This window comes from Nicrophorus vespilloides, unplaced genomic scaffold, assembly GCF_001412225.1.
Source record: "Nicrophorus vespilloides isolate i.1.1-1 unplaced genomic scaffold, Nicve_v1.0, whole genome shotgun sequence".
In the NCBI taxonomy this organism is placed as follows: domain Eukaryota; kingdom Metazoa; phylum Arthropoda; class Insecta; order Coleoptera; family Silphidae; genus Nicrophorus; species Nicrophorus vespilloides.
Window position 1 is genome coordinate 22,203 of NW_017100020.1, and position 18,099 is coordinate 40,301.

The window sequence follows — 18,099 nt, forward strand, 5'->3', positions numbered from 1 at the left end:
AACCGAAATACCGTCAATCAAATTCCCGACGTCAAATCCGATTCAAATCCGACAACCATAATCCCGACTATATCAAAATCCCGACTATATTAAAATCCCGACAACCATAATCCCGACTATATCTCGGGATTTTGATATAGTCGAGAATTCAATATAGTTGGGATTTTGATATAGTCGGGATTATGGTTGCCGGGATTACAGTTGTCGGTATTTCGATACAGTCGGGAATTCAATATAGTTGGGATTTTGATATTGCCGGGATTATGCTTGTCGGGATTACGGTTGTCGGGAATTTGATTGACGGTATTTCGGTTGTCGGGCTTGCGATTGCCACCGTACAGACGACCATTGGCACACGGCTACGGCCGCCCTCTGTTAGCAATTGTTACAAACAAATAAGATAGATCACGCGGCAGACATGTTGAGAAACGCTGATCGAGGCTATTAGGTTGGCTACCATGTGATTGCGTATTTCAAATAAGAAGAAAAATTCAAAATTTTTACTTATAAATAAAACTTTATTCAATTATTAGGTATTGTCCGATTTTGTGGAAGTCTTTTTGTCATCTTTCTGCAATCTCACGTGTTGTGCTATGACGATCTGAATCGATGATGGCCTTGATATGGGTGTCTTCAACTTCAACTGTTTTTCAGTGAAACATCACCAGAACGAAATTTGGCGAACACTGCCTTTCTTTCAAGACTTCATTCCCATAAACGGCACACAACTTCTTGTGCGCTTGCGATGCGTTCTTGCCTATCCGGAAATAATACAACAACAATAAAATATGCGCGTATTGTTCTTCTATTTTTAAATTGAAATAAAAACAAAACTAAACACAATTTTTGTTTACTAAATTAAAGGTGGAAGTCCAAACAACAAGAAAACACTTGACACTTTGACAAAACAAAAGAATGTGTCAAGACCACCTATTGATAAAATCCGCAATCACTTAGTTTCCAATCCGATATAAGTGACAATTTTAGAAAAATTAAAGTGGCTCCAATTGGAACGAATAAGAAATAAATATATGTTTGTGTACATTAAGTTAGATAAGTTTTAGTTAAGTAAATTTGGTTGCCTATACTAGATCACGAAACTCGATATTATTAAATTATATAAAATGCTTTAAAAATACGCAACTTGCAAACGTACTTCGAATGAAACTTTGTATATTGCGAATTTCACAATATTCATCAAATTATTTGAATGTACTTAAAAATAAGTGCGAAAGAGAAATGATTCTCACTCACAAGTTCTGATTTTTACTTACTTAGAAATTCTGATAATAAATCGAAATTCCTTTGATTTCCTACATATTTTATTTTGATCATTTTCTGAAAAATCTTTACAATTTATTTTTGATTGATTAAAACTAAGTGCAGAAAAGAAATGATTCGGAAAAAAAAATGATTTCAGATACTTTGAAATTTCTATGGTAAATTAAGATAATTTTGATTTATTATATAATTCATAGAAATGTAGCGAACGAAATTATGATAATTGAAATGAAAAAAAAAGTTCTTATATAATTGTATTTCGTTCAGGAACTTGCGGTTTCGCAAGAATTTTCGTTACAACAAAACGTTGTGATTAGCAATCGCAATGAAGGTGGTGTTTCCTGTGCGGTGAGATTACCGCTCTGGCGTTAAAAAAACATTACGAAGAAGCCGGCAAAAATGGCCCACGACTCGTACGATGTGCATGAGCCGACGGCGCCTCGTCGTCCCAAGAAGGACGCCTCGTTTCGCTCATTCCTCTGCGTCATCCTCATCTTCTTCGTGTTGTGCGTACTCCTCGTCGTCATCGGTAATTGGCCCAGGAAATCGCAGGAAGCACCGGTAAGTAAAATTGCGATTGTTTTATGCGTGTGTTAAGCGAATGGTTTCAGAAGAAGGATGTCGAAGTTATCAGCGAACACGACGGTCGAGAATTCGAACGAATTTATAAGCTCACGACGCAGGAGAATCCAATTTTGACTACAGTTTTGTTGAGAAAGTTTACGACTACGACGACAACAACCACGACAACAACTACGACGACCCCGAAAACGGTGATCCAAGATGAAGAAAAAACTAAGATTTCGACTACAACAACGCCGAAAAATGGCCTGATTGAAGATTCTAAATCTGGTTCTACTATTGAAGATAATACAGCTAATAACACAGTTGTAGATGAAGAAAATTCTAAGAAAGAAGAAACGAAGACGTTGACGACAACACCAAAAACTGGTTTGATTGAAGGTACTAAATCAGGTTCCATCATTGAAGATAAAAAAGAAGAAACGAAGATGTTGATTTCGACAACAGCGCCGAATATTGGCGTTACTGAAGATAACAACACTGATCGTGAAGAAAAAGATGAGAAAGAAGAAAGGAAAAAGCTGACAACAACTGGATTGATTGAAGATACCAAATCTGGTTTCACCACTGAAGATAACATCACCTACGAATCGGTGAGCCAGGATGAAGAAAAATCTGAGAAAGAAGAAACGAAGAAGTTGACCACGACAACCACAACACCAAAAACTAGCCTGATTGAAGCTACTAAATCCATGATTGAAGACAACACCACCAATGATAAGAAAGAAGAAACGAAGACGAACACTACACCAAAAACTGACCTGGTTGAAGCTACTAAATCCGATATTGAAGACATCACCACTAATAAGACAGAGGTGAATATGAATGAAGAAAATGGTAAGAAAGAAGAAACGAAGACGTTGACCACTACACCAAAAACTGACCAGACAGAAGATACCAAATCTGGATTCTTCACTGAAGATAACAGCACCAACGTAACGGTGATTCAGGTTGAAGATAAATCATCACCAAAAACTGTCCTATTTGAAGGTACTGAATCAACTATTGTAGACAACAAAACTAAGATGAACTTGAATGAAGAAAAAGCTAAGAAAACGTTGACCACTACACCGAAAACTGTGGAATTATCGACTTTAGAGTCTTCTTCGGTAGATTTGGAGTCGGATACAGAATCGTCGATTGAGACTACTTCGAAATTGACGACTGCACAATCGAAGAGGGACAACTCTGAATCGAAGAAATCCAAGAGGAAGAGCTACAACGATGAAGATGTATGCGAAAAGCCGTCCTGCAAAACAGCCGCCTCTCGGATGCTGTCTTCCATGGACTTTTCGCAAGATCCTTGCGAAGACTTCCACGCCTACGCTTGCGTTAATTACCGATCGACGTCGCGCCGTTTCGAAGATGACGAACTCTTCAAGTTGATGATGAAAGCCGAAGACCCAATTCTTCGGAACTACAAGGAGTATTACCAAAGCTGCACGCAGTTTCGTTACGATTTGAACGAAGCAGCTCGAATGAAGCAACGTGAGATACATATATAAACTACAAAAAAATGTTCATTATTACAAATAAATCCCATTTTCTTGCAGTGGAAAACGTGATTGTAAAATACAGCAGCAACTACAATAAGTTTAAAATGTTCGCGAAGGCGATGGCCTTGAACCATTTTCATTTCGCCGAAATCGGAGCTACATTGGGATCCAACTCTACACCGATTCTACAGGTATTTTTAACATGAAATTGTGTGGAAATAAACGCTGATATTTGTATTTAACAGCTACGTCTTCCGCGACGAATTCCGGAGTTGTGGTTGAATCCTCAAAAGTGTCGAAGCTCGAATTTGCAAACATCAATTCATAAAACAACTTGCTCCAACGATTGCCTCGAGGGTCGATCGCAGTTCGATGAAGTCCTCGGTATGTTCTCTGCGAAATTCCCGAACAAACTGGAAAATCAGTTGAAAGAAATCTGGAAGGTAAACGTTTAATAATCAATCGTTAAAAGTGCAACAGTTAATTTTTTGTTGTTGCAGATTTACCCGAAACAAATGAAAATCAACGAAGAAATGAATTTGGGAAATAGCAAATTGTACACGATCAGTGAGCTGCAGAAAAAGTGGTCCCATTTCAATCTGCTGACGGTCTTTCAGGTTTTGGACGTCAGCATGGAAGCAACCGTTGAGGTATTCTTCGAGGATTACTTCCACGAACTGTTAACAATCTTCAGCACAATCGATACGTGAGAAGTTTAGTTAATAAATGATTACAAATAAATAATTGTGTAATTTGTGAAAACAGGGATTTCTTTAAGAATTACATTGCTTTAAGCATGTTCTACGAGCTGATCGTGAAGAGACCGACCGAAGACGTGGACAGTTACTGTCTGCGGGAAGCCACAGAAGCCTTCAACGATATCGCATCTTACTTGTACTTGGAACACGTCAATATTTCTTCGAGCGTTTCTACCAAACTGCCGGAACTCTTCGATTTGTTAAACGACATTCTGATGGGAGGTTTGGATCACGCTAAACAAGTTATGGACTTGAAAAGCGAATATAGACCGAATTTGAGTCTGGTTTTGAACGACAAAAGCAATGGCCCGAAACTTGATGATATCACGAAGAAGTATTCTGAATTGAAGCTTCTGAGGAACACGTACGTGGAAAACTACTACAACGTTGGGTTAATCAAGAGCAGAAGTATATTTAATGCAGCCAAAGGAAACATGTAAGTTTCTATTATATATTACATATATGATTCACTGCGATTTCCTTACAGATTTGGAAACCTCGTCAACAGCTTTGAAAAGAAACCGGTCAGCTTCTACTTAAGCAATAACATCTGTAATTTGTGTCTTTTTATTATCGAAATTTGGTTTGATATCATTTGTGTTTTTTGGTAGTTGTTCCTGCGGGTAGCTTGATCGAAGCGGCGAAAGTGCCGAAGAATCTGCTGACTTGGAAGGTGGTCTTTCCTCTGACGATGGCGATGGCCAAGTTCTTCGATTATGCCTCCTCCAAGAACTTCATGGATGCAGCAGAGAAGAAGGATAACTATAAAGTGGACGATGATGGTGCAATAGAGGAAATGGAAATGAGCGAAGTGTCGGCAGGAAATACGGCACTTCTTCTACTCGAAATGGCGATACACAACACTACGGACGACACGTTTTTCGGCGGCGATGCGAAGAATCTGCCGTGGATCTCCAACAATCACACGAGACAGCAGATAATGTATTTGGGAGTGGCGCAAGGTGAAAACTTTCTTATCCTAAAATAATTTGAAAAAATAATTTGTATTATTTTCTTTCAGAATACTGCGAGGATCTGCCGAAATTGGAGAACAGATTGAGATCGTGCCAAGGTCCTTCGATTCCTCCCGAGAAACGCGTCAATATGCTTGCAAGAAACTCGATGCCATTCAACCTCAACTATAACTGTGTGGAAGGATCCGCGATGTACAAATACGAGTTCGTTTATCAATTCCCATTGAACATTCTCAGTATTCCGGAAAGTAAGGAGAATGTTGAGGACAATTAAGTTACGTTCTTTTTCAAACGATCTATATACTTATTAAATACCAAATATTTGTTCGTTTCTTATGTAGTAGTTAGTGAACAAAATAAATGTGGCAAAGCAAAGTAAATACATTTTCATGATCATCATTTTCATTTTGTTTCCATCAATTCGAAACTAAGATAATTTTAATTATGTGAAGACACAGTTTTTTTTTAGATTCTTACTTTGATTTACTTCAACTTTGAAAGTTTATTACGCGAAAACTTTAAATTACACAAAAATCAATTTTTTGGATATCTTTGTTTGTAATTCAAATTAAGTAAAAAGCTTTTTTACTTTGAAATTACTTTACGAATTCCAGAGATTTCACTTATGACTCAATCAATTCTTTACATATATTTCTTTAATATGCATCTTCAACTTAGTTTCTAGCTTTATTACTCTAATTAAGTAAAACACAAAGAAATGTTTATTAAATTAATTTAACTTTGAATTTGAAAGTTTGAATACTTTAAAAATTCCACGAAAATCACTTATGACTCATTCGTTTCTTTATACAACGATACCTCGCTTAACGAGTTTAATCTGTTCTGAAATTTCCGGATTTTTACTCGTATAGTGAAACACATTTTCCCATATAAACCCATGTAAATGTCGATAATACGTTCCATGTCAAAGGAAAAAAAAGTATAACTTGGTCTCGATTTTTAATGATTTTGCTTTTCATATCTATGGTTTTATTTGGAGACAGACATGTTATTAAATTTTGCACAAAAAAAGCACAAATATTGAACTTGTGTTCAGACATGTTTAAAAAAAATTTTGGAAATTTTGTGATTACAAACAACACTAAGATACAACTAGAATGACCACTAACATTTGTAACTGTTGTGTCCTGGGGTTAAGAAATCCTTGGACACCGTGGATTATCTCGTAGTTGTGGAGTCTTAGAGTCTTAGTTTATTAATATTAAATGCAATATTTTTAATTGAAAAGTCAACTATACATTAGTTGATCTCAGGGATTATTACTAAGAGTTATATTCTTCTCTTAAGTTAGTATTTAAGAAGTAAGTGCTCTTCCTTGGACTCTCCCAAGTAAGACCATGTTCTTCGTTGGACGCTCTTACTAAGACTTCTTCTCAGTTCAATCCCCTTGACTAAGACTTGCTATCTATTCGGTCCCCTGACTAAGACTAAATTATATAATACAAAAATGTGTTCATTTCAAAAAAGGGCTGCGTGGGAGAAAAGACCTTGTGGAAAATACAAACGTTTCTTTATCTAAGTTTTACCGAGACTTCTCTTGTCATCTTCACTCGTTATGCGAAACGTCGTTCGTTAAGCAAGTCATTTTTCTTACAATTCATTTTGTTCGTTAAGCGAGACATGTCTCACATCCTTTCTAATGTTATTATCTATCGAGTAATTAAGAATACTAAATTGCGTTAAGTCTTATTTTGAAGTTTTGATTTTAAACTTGAAAATTCAAAGATTAAAAATAAAATGTACTATTTAGTTAAATTGTCATAAAAGAAGCGTTACGATTCTATTTTTCCGCCATTTATTTTCTGTTGAGCTTATGTCAGATTAAAATTCTTAGTTACATAGCCAATACCAACAAATTTTAATTTATTGATAATTAAGTACTTTCAAAATTGCCATAAAAGTCTAGAATTAAAATAATAAATAGTAACGTTTCTTTTATGACAAACACAATTTTTAATTTATTAGGTCCCATTGTTTTTGACTTACAAAGATAAATGATAAAATTTATTGATAATTAAGTACTTTCGCAATTGCCATAAAAGTCTAGAATTAATAAACTAAATAGTAACGTTTCTTTTATGACAAACACAATTTTTAATTTTTTAGATCCCATTGTTTTTGACTTGGAAAGATAAATGATAAAATTGGTATAAAACTTAAAGAATCTTAAGAAAATGTGTTATCTTTTTATTTGTGAGTGTCATAAAAGAAGCGTTACTATTCTATTTTACAGCCATTTGTTTTCTGTTGAAGTTATGTCTAAATAAATTTCATAATTATATAGCAACAAATTTTAATTTATTGATAATTAAGTATTTTCGCAATTGCCATAAAAGTCTAGAATTAAAGAGGTTCCACTGTATTTCTTTCTTTAACATCCTTTCTAATGTTATTATCTATCGAGTAATTAAGAATACTAAATTGCGTTAAGTCTTATTTTGAAGTTTTGATTTTTAACTTGAAAAATTCAAAGATTAAAAAAAAATGTACTATTTAGTTAAATTGTCATAAAAGAAGCGTTACGATTCTATTTTTCCCATTGTTTTTGACTTGGAAAAATAAATGATAAAATTGGTATAAAACTTAAAGAATCTTAAGAAAATATGTTATCTTTTTATTTGTGAGTGTCATAAAAGAAGCGTTACGATTCTATTTTACAGCCATTTATTTTCTGTTGATGTTATATCAGATTAAATTTCATAATTATATAGCGAATATCAACAAATTTTAATTTATTGATAATTAAGTACTTTCGCAATTGCGAGGTTCCACTGTATTTCTTTCTTTAATAGACATCTCTAACATCCTTTCTAATGTTATTACATATGGAGTAATTAAGAATAATGCAAAGACACTGATGAATGTTGACCGAATAATTATTGTAATTAGTCTTGAGGATGTGTTAACCGTTTGCAAGTGACTCCCTCTCTTTTATATTGAATGAATTAATCCATCCCGATTGGAATCGGAAGTGCGTCGAAATGCAAGGGAACGAGATTACGTAAGTAATTTGCGTGTGTGATTCAATTTAGGTGGGATGGGGGGTCGGCGATAAGAACAAGGGATGAATAAAATTAAGTGCGAATGTGCATCTGCGAGAGGGGGGTGCAGCGAAACGTGCGGTGTGCATGAAAGAAAGGGAGATGATGATGATGATCGTGGTGATGATGATGATGATGAGACAAAGTCGAAAGGCACGGGTACAATCAGTGTTTATAACTTCATAAAAGACGAGAGAGGATTGATTGAGTGAGAGACGCGCGGTCTCTGATTGAAGGTGAAACGAAGAAGAGACGTCGCGCACCCTCGCGTCTGCGAACGGAAACAAACCATTACACTTTGGGGTAATTGAAAATCCATTTTACTTTTATCACTTTTCCTGCATCTCCAATCGAACGTGTGTGTGCGTGCGTGCGCTTTTATTTTCCAGTCTTTTTCTTGGGAAAGAGGTGAAAAGCTCTCCTTCCTTTAGCATCCTTCGTCGGTTGTTTGGAGGCGATATTTAAGCCGACAAGTGTTCGAGATTAAGTTGCCAGTCAGCAGTAGCAAAGTGATTAATAGTGGCGGCTGGCGAAGAGGGGTGGCGGCGGCGTGTATAAACCCAGGACCGAGCACTTAATTAATATCACATCACTTTCCCAGCTCGGATATATCTATTGCTATGTTTAAATATGAATTATGCATGAAGCACAGCCGCCTCCACCGCGGATTTAAATCGTCCTAGATGCAAACGTCTCGATACGCACCAGAAATTATATGTATCTTCGCATGGCGATCGCGCTTTAAATTTTTCCTTCTTCACATTTTCTTTCTGTTTCCTTTTTTTTTTTTTATTCATTCCATACATATATTTATCTCTTTCCACCCGCACTTTATTTCCGCAATAACTCCGTCCGTCCGATATTTATTGCGTCCCAGATAAGCGCGTTCGTAATTTGAAAAACACCAAAGGAAGACAAACGCAAACAACATTATTTTAAAGGAAATGTATTTTTAATTTCCACTCAATGAGTTTATTATTTTAACAATTCAAGAAGTTTACTTCAATTCTTCAATTTAGTAAATTGCGTTAAGTCTTATTTTGAAGATATCATTTCCAACTTGAAAATTCAAAGATTTAAAGAAAAAAAATACTATTTAGTTAGATTTTTTGAGTTGTCATAAAAGAAGCGTTACGATTCTATTTTTCCGTCATTTATTTTCTGTTGAGGTTATGACAGATTAAATTTCACAGTTACATAGCGAAAATCAACAAATTTTAATTTATCGATAATTTAACGCTTTCACAATTACGATAAATGCATGGAAATTTAAAGAAAACAACAAAATAGTAACGCTTCTTTTATGAAATGCACAATTTTTAATTTTTGAGGTCCCATTTTCTTGACTTGGAAAGATAAATGATAAAATTGGTATTAAATTGGTATAAAATTTAAAGATTCTTAAGAAAATGTATTATCATTTTTATTTGTGAGTGTCATAAAAGAAGCGTTACGATTCTATTTTTCCACCATTTATTTTCTGTTGAGGTTATGTCAAAATAAATTTCATAATTATATAGCGAACATCAAAAAATTTTAATTTATTAATAATTAGGTACTTTCGCAATTGCCATAAAAGTCTAGAATTAAAATAATAAATAGTAACGTTTCTTTTATGACAATCACAATTTTTAATTTCTTAAGTCCCATTTTTTTTAATTGGAAAGATAAATGATAAAAATGGTATAAAACTTAAAGATTCTTAAGAAAATGTGTTATCTTTTTATTTGTGAGTGTTATAAAAGAAGCGTTACGATTCTATTTAAAGTATAGAATTAAAAAAAATAAATAGTAACGTTTCTTTTATGACAAGCACACTTTTTAATTTCTTATGTCCCATTTTTTTTTTACTTGGAAAGTTAAATGATAAAATTGGTATAAAACTTAAAGATTCTTAAGAAAATGTGCTATCTTTTAACTTGAAAATTCAAAGATTTAAAGAAAAAATACTATTAAGTTAGATTTTTTTGAGTTGTCATAAAAGAAGCGTTACGATTCTATTTTACAACCATTTATTTTCTGTTGAGGTTATGTCAGAATAAATTTCATAATTATATAGCGAATATCAACAAATTGTAGTTTATTGATAATTAAGTGCTTTCACAATTGCCATAAAAGTCCAGAATTAAAATAATAAATAGTAACGCTTCTTTTATGACACTCACAATTTATAATTTTTGAGGATTAATTTCCTATGTTTGGCGAAATAAATGATAAATTTACATGTATAATGAAAGTATATTATGATGGTGTGTGGACAACTTTATAATTTGCAGAGACGATTGAAACAATTAACGGTGAAGAAAACGATTCGTCTTCTGTTTTCATGATTTAATGCGCCCACTTCTTTCTTTTTTTTTGGTCTTCATCATCTATTAGTTCGCTCCTATAAGTCAGGGAATTGAATGTTTGGTCTACCTGATTATTTTAGGGCTGAAGGGGTCGAGCGCGCGTTCCGTTAGAAGGGGGTTGAGTTATAATAGTTTTGGGTTGAAAAGAAGGAAGGAAGGAAGAAAGGAATAATAATAAAAATAAAAAAAAAGAGAGAAGAAGGAGCAACCTTTATAGATTTATAAAATATGCTTGGCCGGCAGTTTTCCTCTCTCGGCCTTCGTCCAGGGCGGCGGCAAGATCTGCCCTTTTTTTTTTACCCCCCCCCACCGTCCCTCCTCTCGCTCACTCTCAACATCATCTCGATCCTATCACATCTCCTTCTCTTTCCATGCACTAGGCTATAACCGATATACACTATATAGATCGGATCTGACCCCCTAACACCGCCGGTAGCAGATAAGTGTGTATAGTGTGCTCGCTTGCCAACGCAGAAAGGGCCTTCCTCATTAATATGCATAAATTGACATTGCTTCTCTCTCTCTCTAACACACACTCACTAACTGGTACATTGCATGAAAACGCAGCCGCCCCCGATGTTGGAATGCAAAAAACTTATGAATCTTAATTTGTTGACACGAATATGATTAGAACTGGGGTGGCTGTGGTTTGAACATGACATAGCGAACGAGCAGTCATATTTGCACATGGAAATTGTTGTGAACTGTTTGAACTGCCTGCCTGCTCTTCCTCTCTCTCTCTCTCTCTGGCTGACCGGAATTTCATTTCAAGATTACGTCCGTATTTATTGCGTGTGTCCAGGGCCGGACACGCCGATACGCGCACCGACACAAAACGACAACCACCCCTCACCCCTCACACTCTAATTTGTTTGCTGCCCAACCCTTATTTATTAACCGCAGCCCGATTTCGCCGCACTATCTCCCATTTACACCGTTACAGATAAACACCGAAAAGAGTTGAACGAGTTCACACAAACCGCTATTTCGTAACGATAATTTTAGAAAGAATTCATTAGGATATACAAACTATATAATAATCTAAACAACAAATTCTTACTTTTGGAACAAAATAAACATAGTGTCGTGTTCTGGGATGAAATATCTCTGAAACACTGTGGAACACTTTGTAGTATTGTCGAGCTTCCAGTTGCAACAAGCATAGGTTTCTGGTCAAGAGTAGAGTAAAACTAGAACTATTACTAGGACTAGGACTAACTTAAAATAACATAAGTGTTTGCTAATTTTATAGTTGGCTGTCCGACTTTTAAATAATCCTCCTTTTGAGACAGTGACCTAGACGGGTCGTAAGAACTAGTAGAACATAAGGAACCAGAGAGTTTCTCCAAAAAGGTTTGAAAATCGTATTCACTTTTTTTCCAATTTCTACAGCTCGTAGCAGTCGACTCGATCATAGCACGAAGATGCCAATAGGCTCGTTGCAAAGGTGAGACATTCAGCTTTTAATTGAGTGGTCGATGACTTAATTATCTCCATGGGTTGTCGACAAATTCACGAAAGACTGAAAAAACGTCTATATCTTGTTTTATTGCACTAAAAGTTAACCTTAATTTCTTTAATTTCACGACTTACACTTATTAAATTTATTAAACTTTTTTTTTTCACTAAAGCAATATTATTTGAGAAATGTATCTAATCTATTTGATTATTATTTACGTTTTCTCTCATGACTTTGTGAGGTCCTAGGCTTAATTTAAGAAGCCACGTTTCCACTGCGTGAAAAGTTACGTAATTAAGAAAAAACGTGAAAAACTTAAAACTCGAAAATTCTATTCACTTTTTTTTCAATTTCTACAGCTCGTAGCAGACGACTCGATCATAGCACGAAGATGCCAATAGGCTCGTTGCAAAGGTGAGACATTCAGCTTTTAATTGAGTGGTCGATGATTTAATTATCTTAAAGGGTTGTCGAGAAATTCACGAAAGACTGAAAGAAACGTCTATTCCCTGTTACGTAACGAACATTAAGAAAAATTTGTTTCATTAAAAGTTGCGTAATGGAGATGCCCATCTAACGCAAGCATAAAAAGCAACAAAAGTTATGAAATTTTCGTGTAATTAAGAAAACTGAAAATTCTAATCACTTTTTTTTCAATTTCTACAACTCGTAGCCGACGGCTCAATCATAGCACGAAGATGCCAATAGGCTCGTTGCAAAGGTGAGACATTCAGCTTTTAATTGAATGGTCGATGATTTAATTATCTTAAAGGGTTGTCGAGAAATCCACGAAAGACTGAAAGAAACGTCTATTCCCTGTTACGTAACGAACATTAAGAAAAATTTGTTTCATAAAAAGTTGCGTAAGGAAGATGCTCATCTTACGCAATCATAAATTTCAACAAAAGTTATGAAATTTTCGTGTAATTAAAAAAACTGAAAACTCGAAAATTCTATTCACTTTTTTTTCAATTTCTACAGCTCGTAGCAGACGACTCGATCATAGCACGAAGATGCCAATAGGCTCGTTGCAAAGGTGAGACATTCAGCTTTTTAATTGAGTGGTCGACGATTTAATTATCATAAAGGGTTGTCGAGAAATTCACGAAAGACTGAAAGAAACGTCTATTCCTTGTTACGTAACGAACATTAAGTAAAATTTGTTTCATAAAAAGTTGCGTAAGGAGGTGCTCATCTTACGCAATCATAAAATGCAACAAAAGTTATGAAATTTTCGTGTAATTAAGAAAACTGAAAACTCGAAAATTCTATTCACTTTTTTTTCAATTTCAATGCAGATGTTCACAGTATGCAGTATATAACAGTAATTAATAATAAAGTGGTTGGACACAACAATAGAATGTTTATATAATTTTTTTTTATACAAACCTTCATTGGTCTTAATTTAAGTTCATATAATTTTGTATGATTACATAAACTAATTAGATGGCTTTGCGATTTAATTTGATTGTTATTTTCAAGATTTGCAAAAAAAAAAAAGAATGTAGCTGTCAATGAATTTTAAGCAGTAAAACAATGGAAAGTTAGTTGGAAACTTTCTTTTATTTATAGCGTGTGAGAAACATGAAAGAAAGAAAAGCAGAGACACGTTGAAAAAGAAATGCAATAAACGGTGTCCAGATGTTTGTGTTTCTTTCTTTCTTTCGTTCGCGTCTGGTTGGTAGGAGGATGCTGGCATTTGTTTTTCTCCGGCCGCCCTTTTAATATGTCTAATTCGATGGGTAGAGAGAGAGAGAGAGAGAGAGAGAGAATGAAAAAAATACGGTCATTTTTATGGACGTGCAGGGGACAGCCACTATAAATATATTGAAATTTACTTAAATCAATTGGTTGACCGGCGGATCCGCACACTAGGTCCAAACAATAAATCGCTTAGCGAAAGGACCCACAAGAACTGTCCCCGACCGTTTTATTGGCATATTTATGAAGTACGAGAGAGATAAAAAGACGGTGGTTGGAGGGTAGTGAGGAGTAGAAATGGAATTGAAATGGAAGGCAATATGGATTGACCGACAATATACATATCGAGCACATGTCAGGCAAATAAATAATGCCAATATGCCACGCATGGTGGGGTGAGTGGAAGGATGATGCTGCATAGGCATAAGCCGCAGAAGGCACGTACGTACTCTCTCCTCCACCGCAGCGGCAGCAGCAGCAGCAGCCACCTTTTCAAAAACGCGAGATCTTTCCTCTCTCGCTGCGCCTTCAACCATCATGCATCATCATGCACGGAAGAGAGGAGAGACACGTGAGGAGAGATCGAGAAAAAAATGCACATATAAGTATATAAATTTAGAGTGAGAGGAATCGCGGTTATAGAGCTATTCCGGGGCCTTGTTACGCTTTATCACAGTTCGTTTCCAATTTTTTTTTTCTCTCCCCTCCGAAAGATAGAAGACAGTCGCACATACAGAAGCAGAAGAAGAAAAAAATCACCCTCCACCAAATCCAGTTTATTTTATCACCTCGTCCAATCCTGATTTCATTACGAAACCACCCACAACAGCCGCAATAAAACGAAAAAGTTAACCTTAATTTCATTAATTTCACGACTTACACTTATTAAATTTAGTTAAACTTTTTTTTTTCACTAAAGCAATATAATTATTTGAGAAACGTATCTAATCTATTTGATTATTATTTACGTTTTCTCTCATGACCCCAGTAGTGCATCATAATTTTGTGAAGCACCTATGCAATCATGAAATGCATCAAAAGTTACGTAATTAAGAAAAAACGTGAAAAATTGAAAACTTGAAAATTCCAATTTCTACAGCTCGTAACAGACGACTCAATCATAGCACGAAGATGCCAATAGACTCGTTGCAATGGTGAGACATTCAGCTTTTAAATGAGTGGTCCATGATTTAATTATCTTAAAAGGTTGTCGAGAAATTCACGAAAGACTGAAAAAAACGTATATTCCCTATTATTTAATGAACATTAAGTAAATTTTGTTTCGTAAGGGAGGTGCCTATCTTACGCAATCATAAAATGCACCAAAAGTTACGTAGTTCAATTTCTACAGCTCGCAACAGACGACTCGATCATAGACTTGTTGCAAATGTGAGATATTCAGCTTTTAATTGAGTGGTCGATGATGTAATTATCTTAAAGGGTTGTCGAGAAATTCACGAAAAACTGAAAAAAACGTCTATTCCCTGTTACGTAACGAACGTTAAGAAAAATTTGTTTCATAAAAAGTTGCGTAAGGAAGGTGCTCATCTTACGCAATCATAAAATGCAACAAAAGTTACAAAATTTTCGGGTAATTAAGAAATCTGAAAATTCTATTCACTTTTTTCCAAATTCTACAGCTCGTAGCATACAACCAGATCATAGCACGAAGATGCCAATAGGCTCGTTGCAAAGGTGAGACATTCAGCTTTTAATTGAGTGGTCGACGATTTAATTATCTTAAAGGGTTGTCGAAAAATTCACGAAAGACTGAAAACAAACGTATATTCCCTATTATTTAATGAACATTAAGAAAAATTTGTTTCATAAAAAGTTGCGTAATGGAGATGCCCATCTTACGCAATCATAAAATGCAACAAAAGTTACGAAATTTTCGGGTAATTAAGAAAACTGAAAATTCTATTCACTTTTTTTTCCAATTTCTACAGCTCGTAGCAGACGACTCGATCATAACACGAAGATGCCAATAGTCTCGTTACAAAGGTGAGACATTCAGCTTTTAATTGAGTGGTCGATGATTTAATTATCTTAAAGGGTTGTAGAGAAATTCACGAAAGACTGAAAGAAACTTCTATTCCCTGTTACGTAACGAACATTAAGAAAAAATTGTTTCATAAAAAGTTGCGTAATGGAGATGCCCATCTTACGCAATCATAAAATACAACAAAAGTTACGAAATTTTCGTGTAATTAAGAAAACTTGAAAATCGTATTCACTTTTTTTTCCAATTTTTACTGCTCGTAGCAGGCGACTTCATTTAAGAGCGCACCTATGCGGTAACACATGACCCACTTGAAAAATAAATGTTTTTTTTTTTTGTTTGCGTCTACCACTTGACTCGATTGGTTTTTATAAAAATCGATGTAGATATGCCAGTCGAAAGTCAACCTTGAACGACGTTGGATGCGTGTAATTAACCAAACATTTGAAGTTCTGTTAATCATGTTATAAGGTATTTATATAATTTAATATTGATACAATTTGAGATGTAGTGTGTGCAATGTAAACATGGAAATAGTTGTGTTGTCTTGTAAATTACATTATAATTTCAATATTGCGACATTTGACGTTCGGTAATGAACGAATATGACTTAGCTTATGTAAGTCCGATATGGTCTAGTGGCTAGGATACCTGGCTCTCACCCAGGAGGCTCGGGTTCGATTCCCGGTATCGGAATCCTTTTGCATCTAATCTAAATTATGACCTTTCCAAATGACCCATATGGGTCATATGTGATTTAGTAGCAACGTACCCTGTTCTTGGTATAGAAATAATATTACGATTCAAATACTGAAGATAAATTTGACAGATCTACAAAAATAATGACATCTGTCAATTTATAAAAATGATGACATCTGTCAATTTACCCATATGGGCAATATGACCAACCATGCTAGGATACTATCTAAAAAGTAATTCTTAGGTGAGTTTTTATATTATTATTTTTATAAATTGTTACATGACAAAATTGATTGATAACTTACACTAATTACTAAATTCTCAAATAGAATCTGATTAATATTAAGAAATGATACAATCAAGTTGGAAGCCACAAATATAATATGTACATATAAATTTAGGAATTGAAGCAATCAAAGGCATCGCACTTAATACGGACGACGTGCGCCCCTTCGTTCCTTCCTTCCTTTCTACCACCCGTTCCACTTGAATATCCAAGACAGCCGCCTTCGCCTTCGCCGCCGCCGCCGCCTCCTTTGCTCGCACGCCTCGCTTTCCTCGCTGCTGGGCGGAGGAGCTCCAACGTAATCACAGCAATGCAGACGTTAATATAAAGCTATTACTATTCTATTGCTCTCTCCCTTTGAGATGCCATTTTAAGCCGAACAACCTTTTTTAAATACCGCGCCTAATGCCTCTCCGGCCCATAATTTCAGAGATTTCCGGGACAGTCGCAACCGGAAGACCCTCGTCTCTCGCGCGCCTCCTCCCCCTCCCCATCACCCTTCTTCTTCTTCTTCATCTTCTTCTTCTCATCCTCCTCAAACGGCAACCGCGAATAGCAAAACGAAATTAAAAAGTTATTTCGGCTTAAGAATTTGAATAAAACTATTATTAAATGAAACATCCCTCAACGGTATTAAATGTGGTCCCATGGGAACGGGGGAGGGATTATATCTGTCGGCGAAGAGGGAGGGGGGGAGGAGGGGGATGAACTCGGCCGTGAATGAATTACCACCGGCCGCAATTTTATCTGGTCGGTCATTCGGTGATGGGATTCGGCGTTATCGCAGCGCGGAAAATTCGGGATGCATCTCCTTTCACCAGATTTCATATATGGTCCAGTGGCTAGCATACTAATGTTTTTTGTTTTTGGCAATTGAACTACTGAAAATAGATAATGTGAGAAATACACTTGACTTGGTGAAAAAGCGATCCGATTTCCAGAATATGATGACCTTTAAAAATGACCCATAAATGTTATATGACCTACTGATATGATCTAGTGGTTTTGATTCCTCAATTCCCTGTATCGGAAGACTTCTATACTTTAATTACTAAAAATAGGTCATACGAGAGATCCGGACATGCAGAGTAGTTCAAATAACAATCCGATATGGTCTAGTGGCTAGGATACCTGGCTCTCACCCAGGAGGCTCGGGTTCGATTCCCGGTATCGGAATAGTTTTGCATTTCATAAAATATGACCTATGGAAATAAACTATAAGGGCCATATGGTCATATAATCATTTGATTTGGACTAGTGTTTGGAAATTCTGGTCATTTATTATTATCAGTATACTATTATATTACAACTACTAAAAATAGGTCATCCGAGATATCCAAAAACCTGAAGTAGTTCAAATAACTATCCGATATGGTCTAGTGGCTAGGATACCTGGCTCTCACCCGCACCGAAACGAGGCGTGGCGCAGTAGGCTATCCAGTCTTCGA

General features: G+C 35.6%; 1 protein-coding gene and 2 non-coding genes across 3 annotated transcripts; all 3 read left to right on the forward strand.

The window, feature by feature from the left end:
* Nucleotides 1–1,680: 1,680 nt before the first annotated feature.
* LOC108566653 lies at nt 1,681–5,466 on the forward strand. The gene is made up of 9 exons (XM_017926641.1): nt 1,681–1,842; nt 1,893–3,351; nt 3,417–3,550; nt 3,605–3,802; nt 3,860–4,065; nt 4,125–4,553; nt 4,605–4,669; nt 4,729–5,079; nt 5,139–5,466. Exons 1-9 carry the CDS (start codon nt 1,681–1,683, stop codon nt 5,363–5,365), a joined length of 3,231 nt encoding a protein of 1,076 aa, XP_017782130.1. The 3' UTR covers nt 5,366–5,466.
* Nucleotides 5,467–16,290: 10,824 nt separating this feature from the next.
* On the forward strand, nt 16,291–16,362 carry Trnae-cuc. Its single transcript has one exon. It is a non-coding gene; the product is annotated as a tRNA-Glu (tRNA).
* Nucleotides 16,363–17,755: 1,393 nt separating this feature from the next.
* Nucleotides 17,756–17,827, forward strand: Trnae-cuc. Its single transcript has one exon. It is a non-coding gene; the product is annotated as a tRNA-Glu (tRNA).
* The last annotated feature ends 272 nt before the right edge of the window (nt 17,828–18,099 follow it).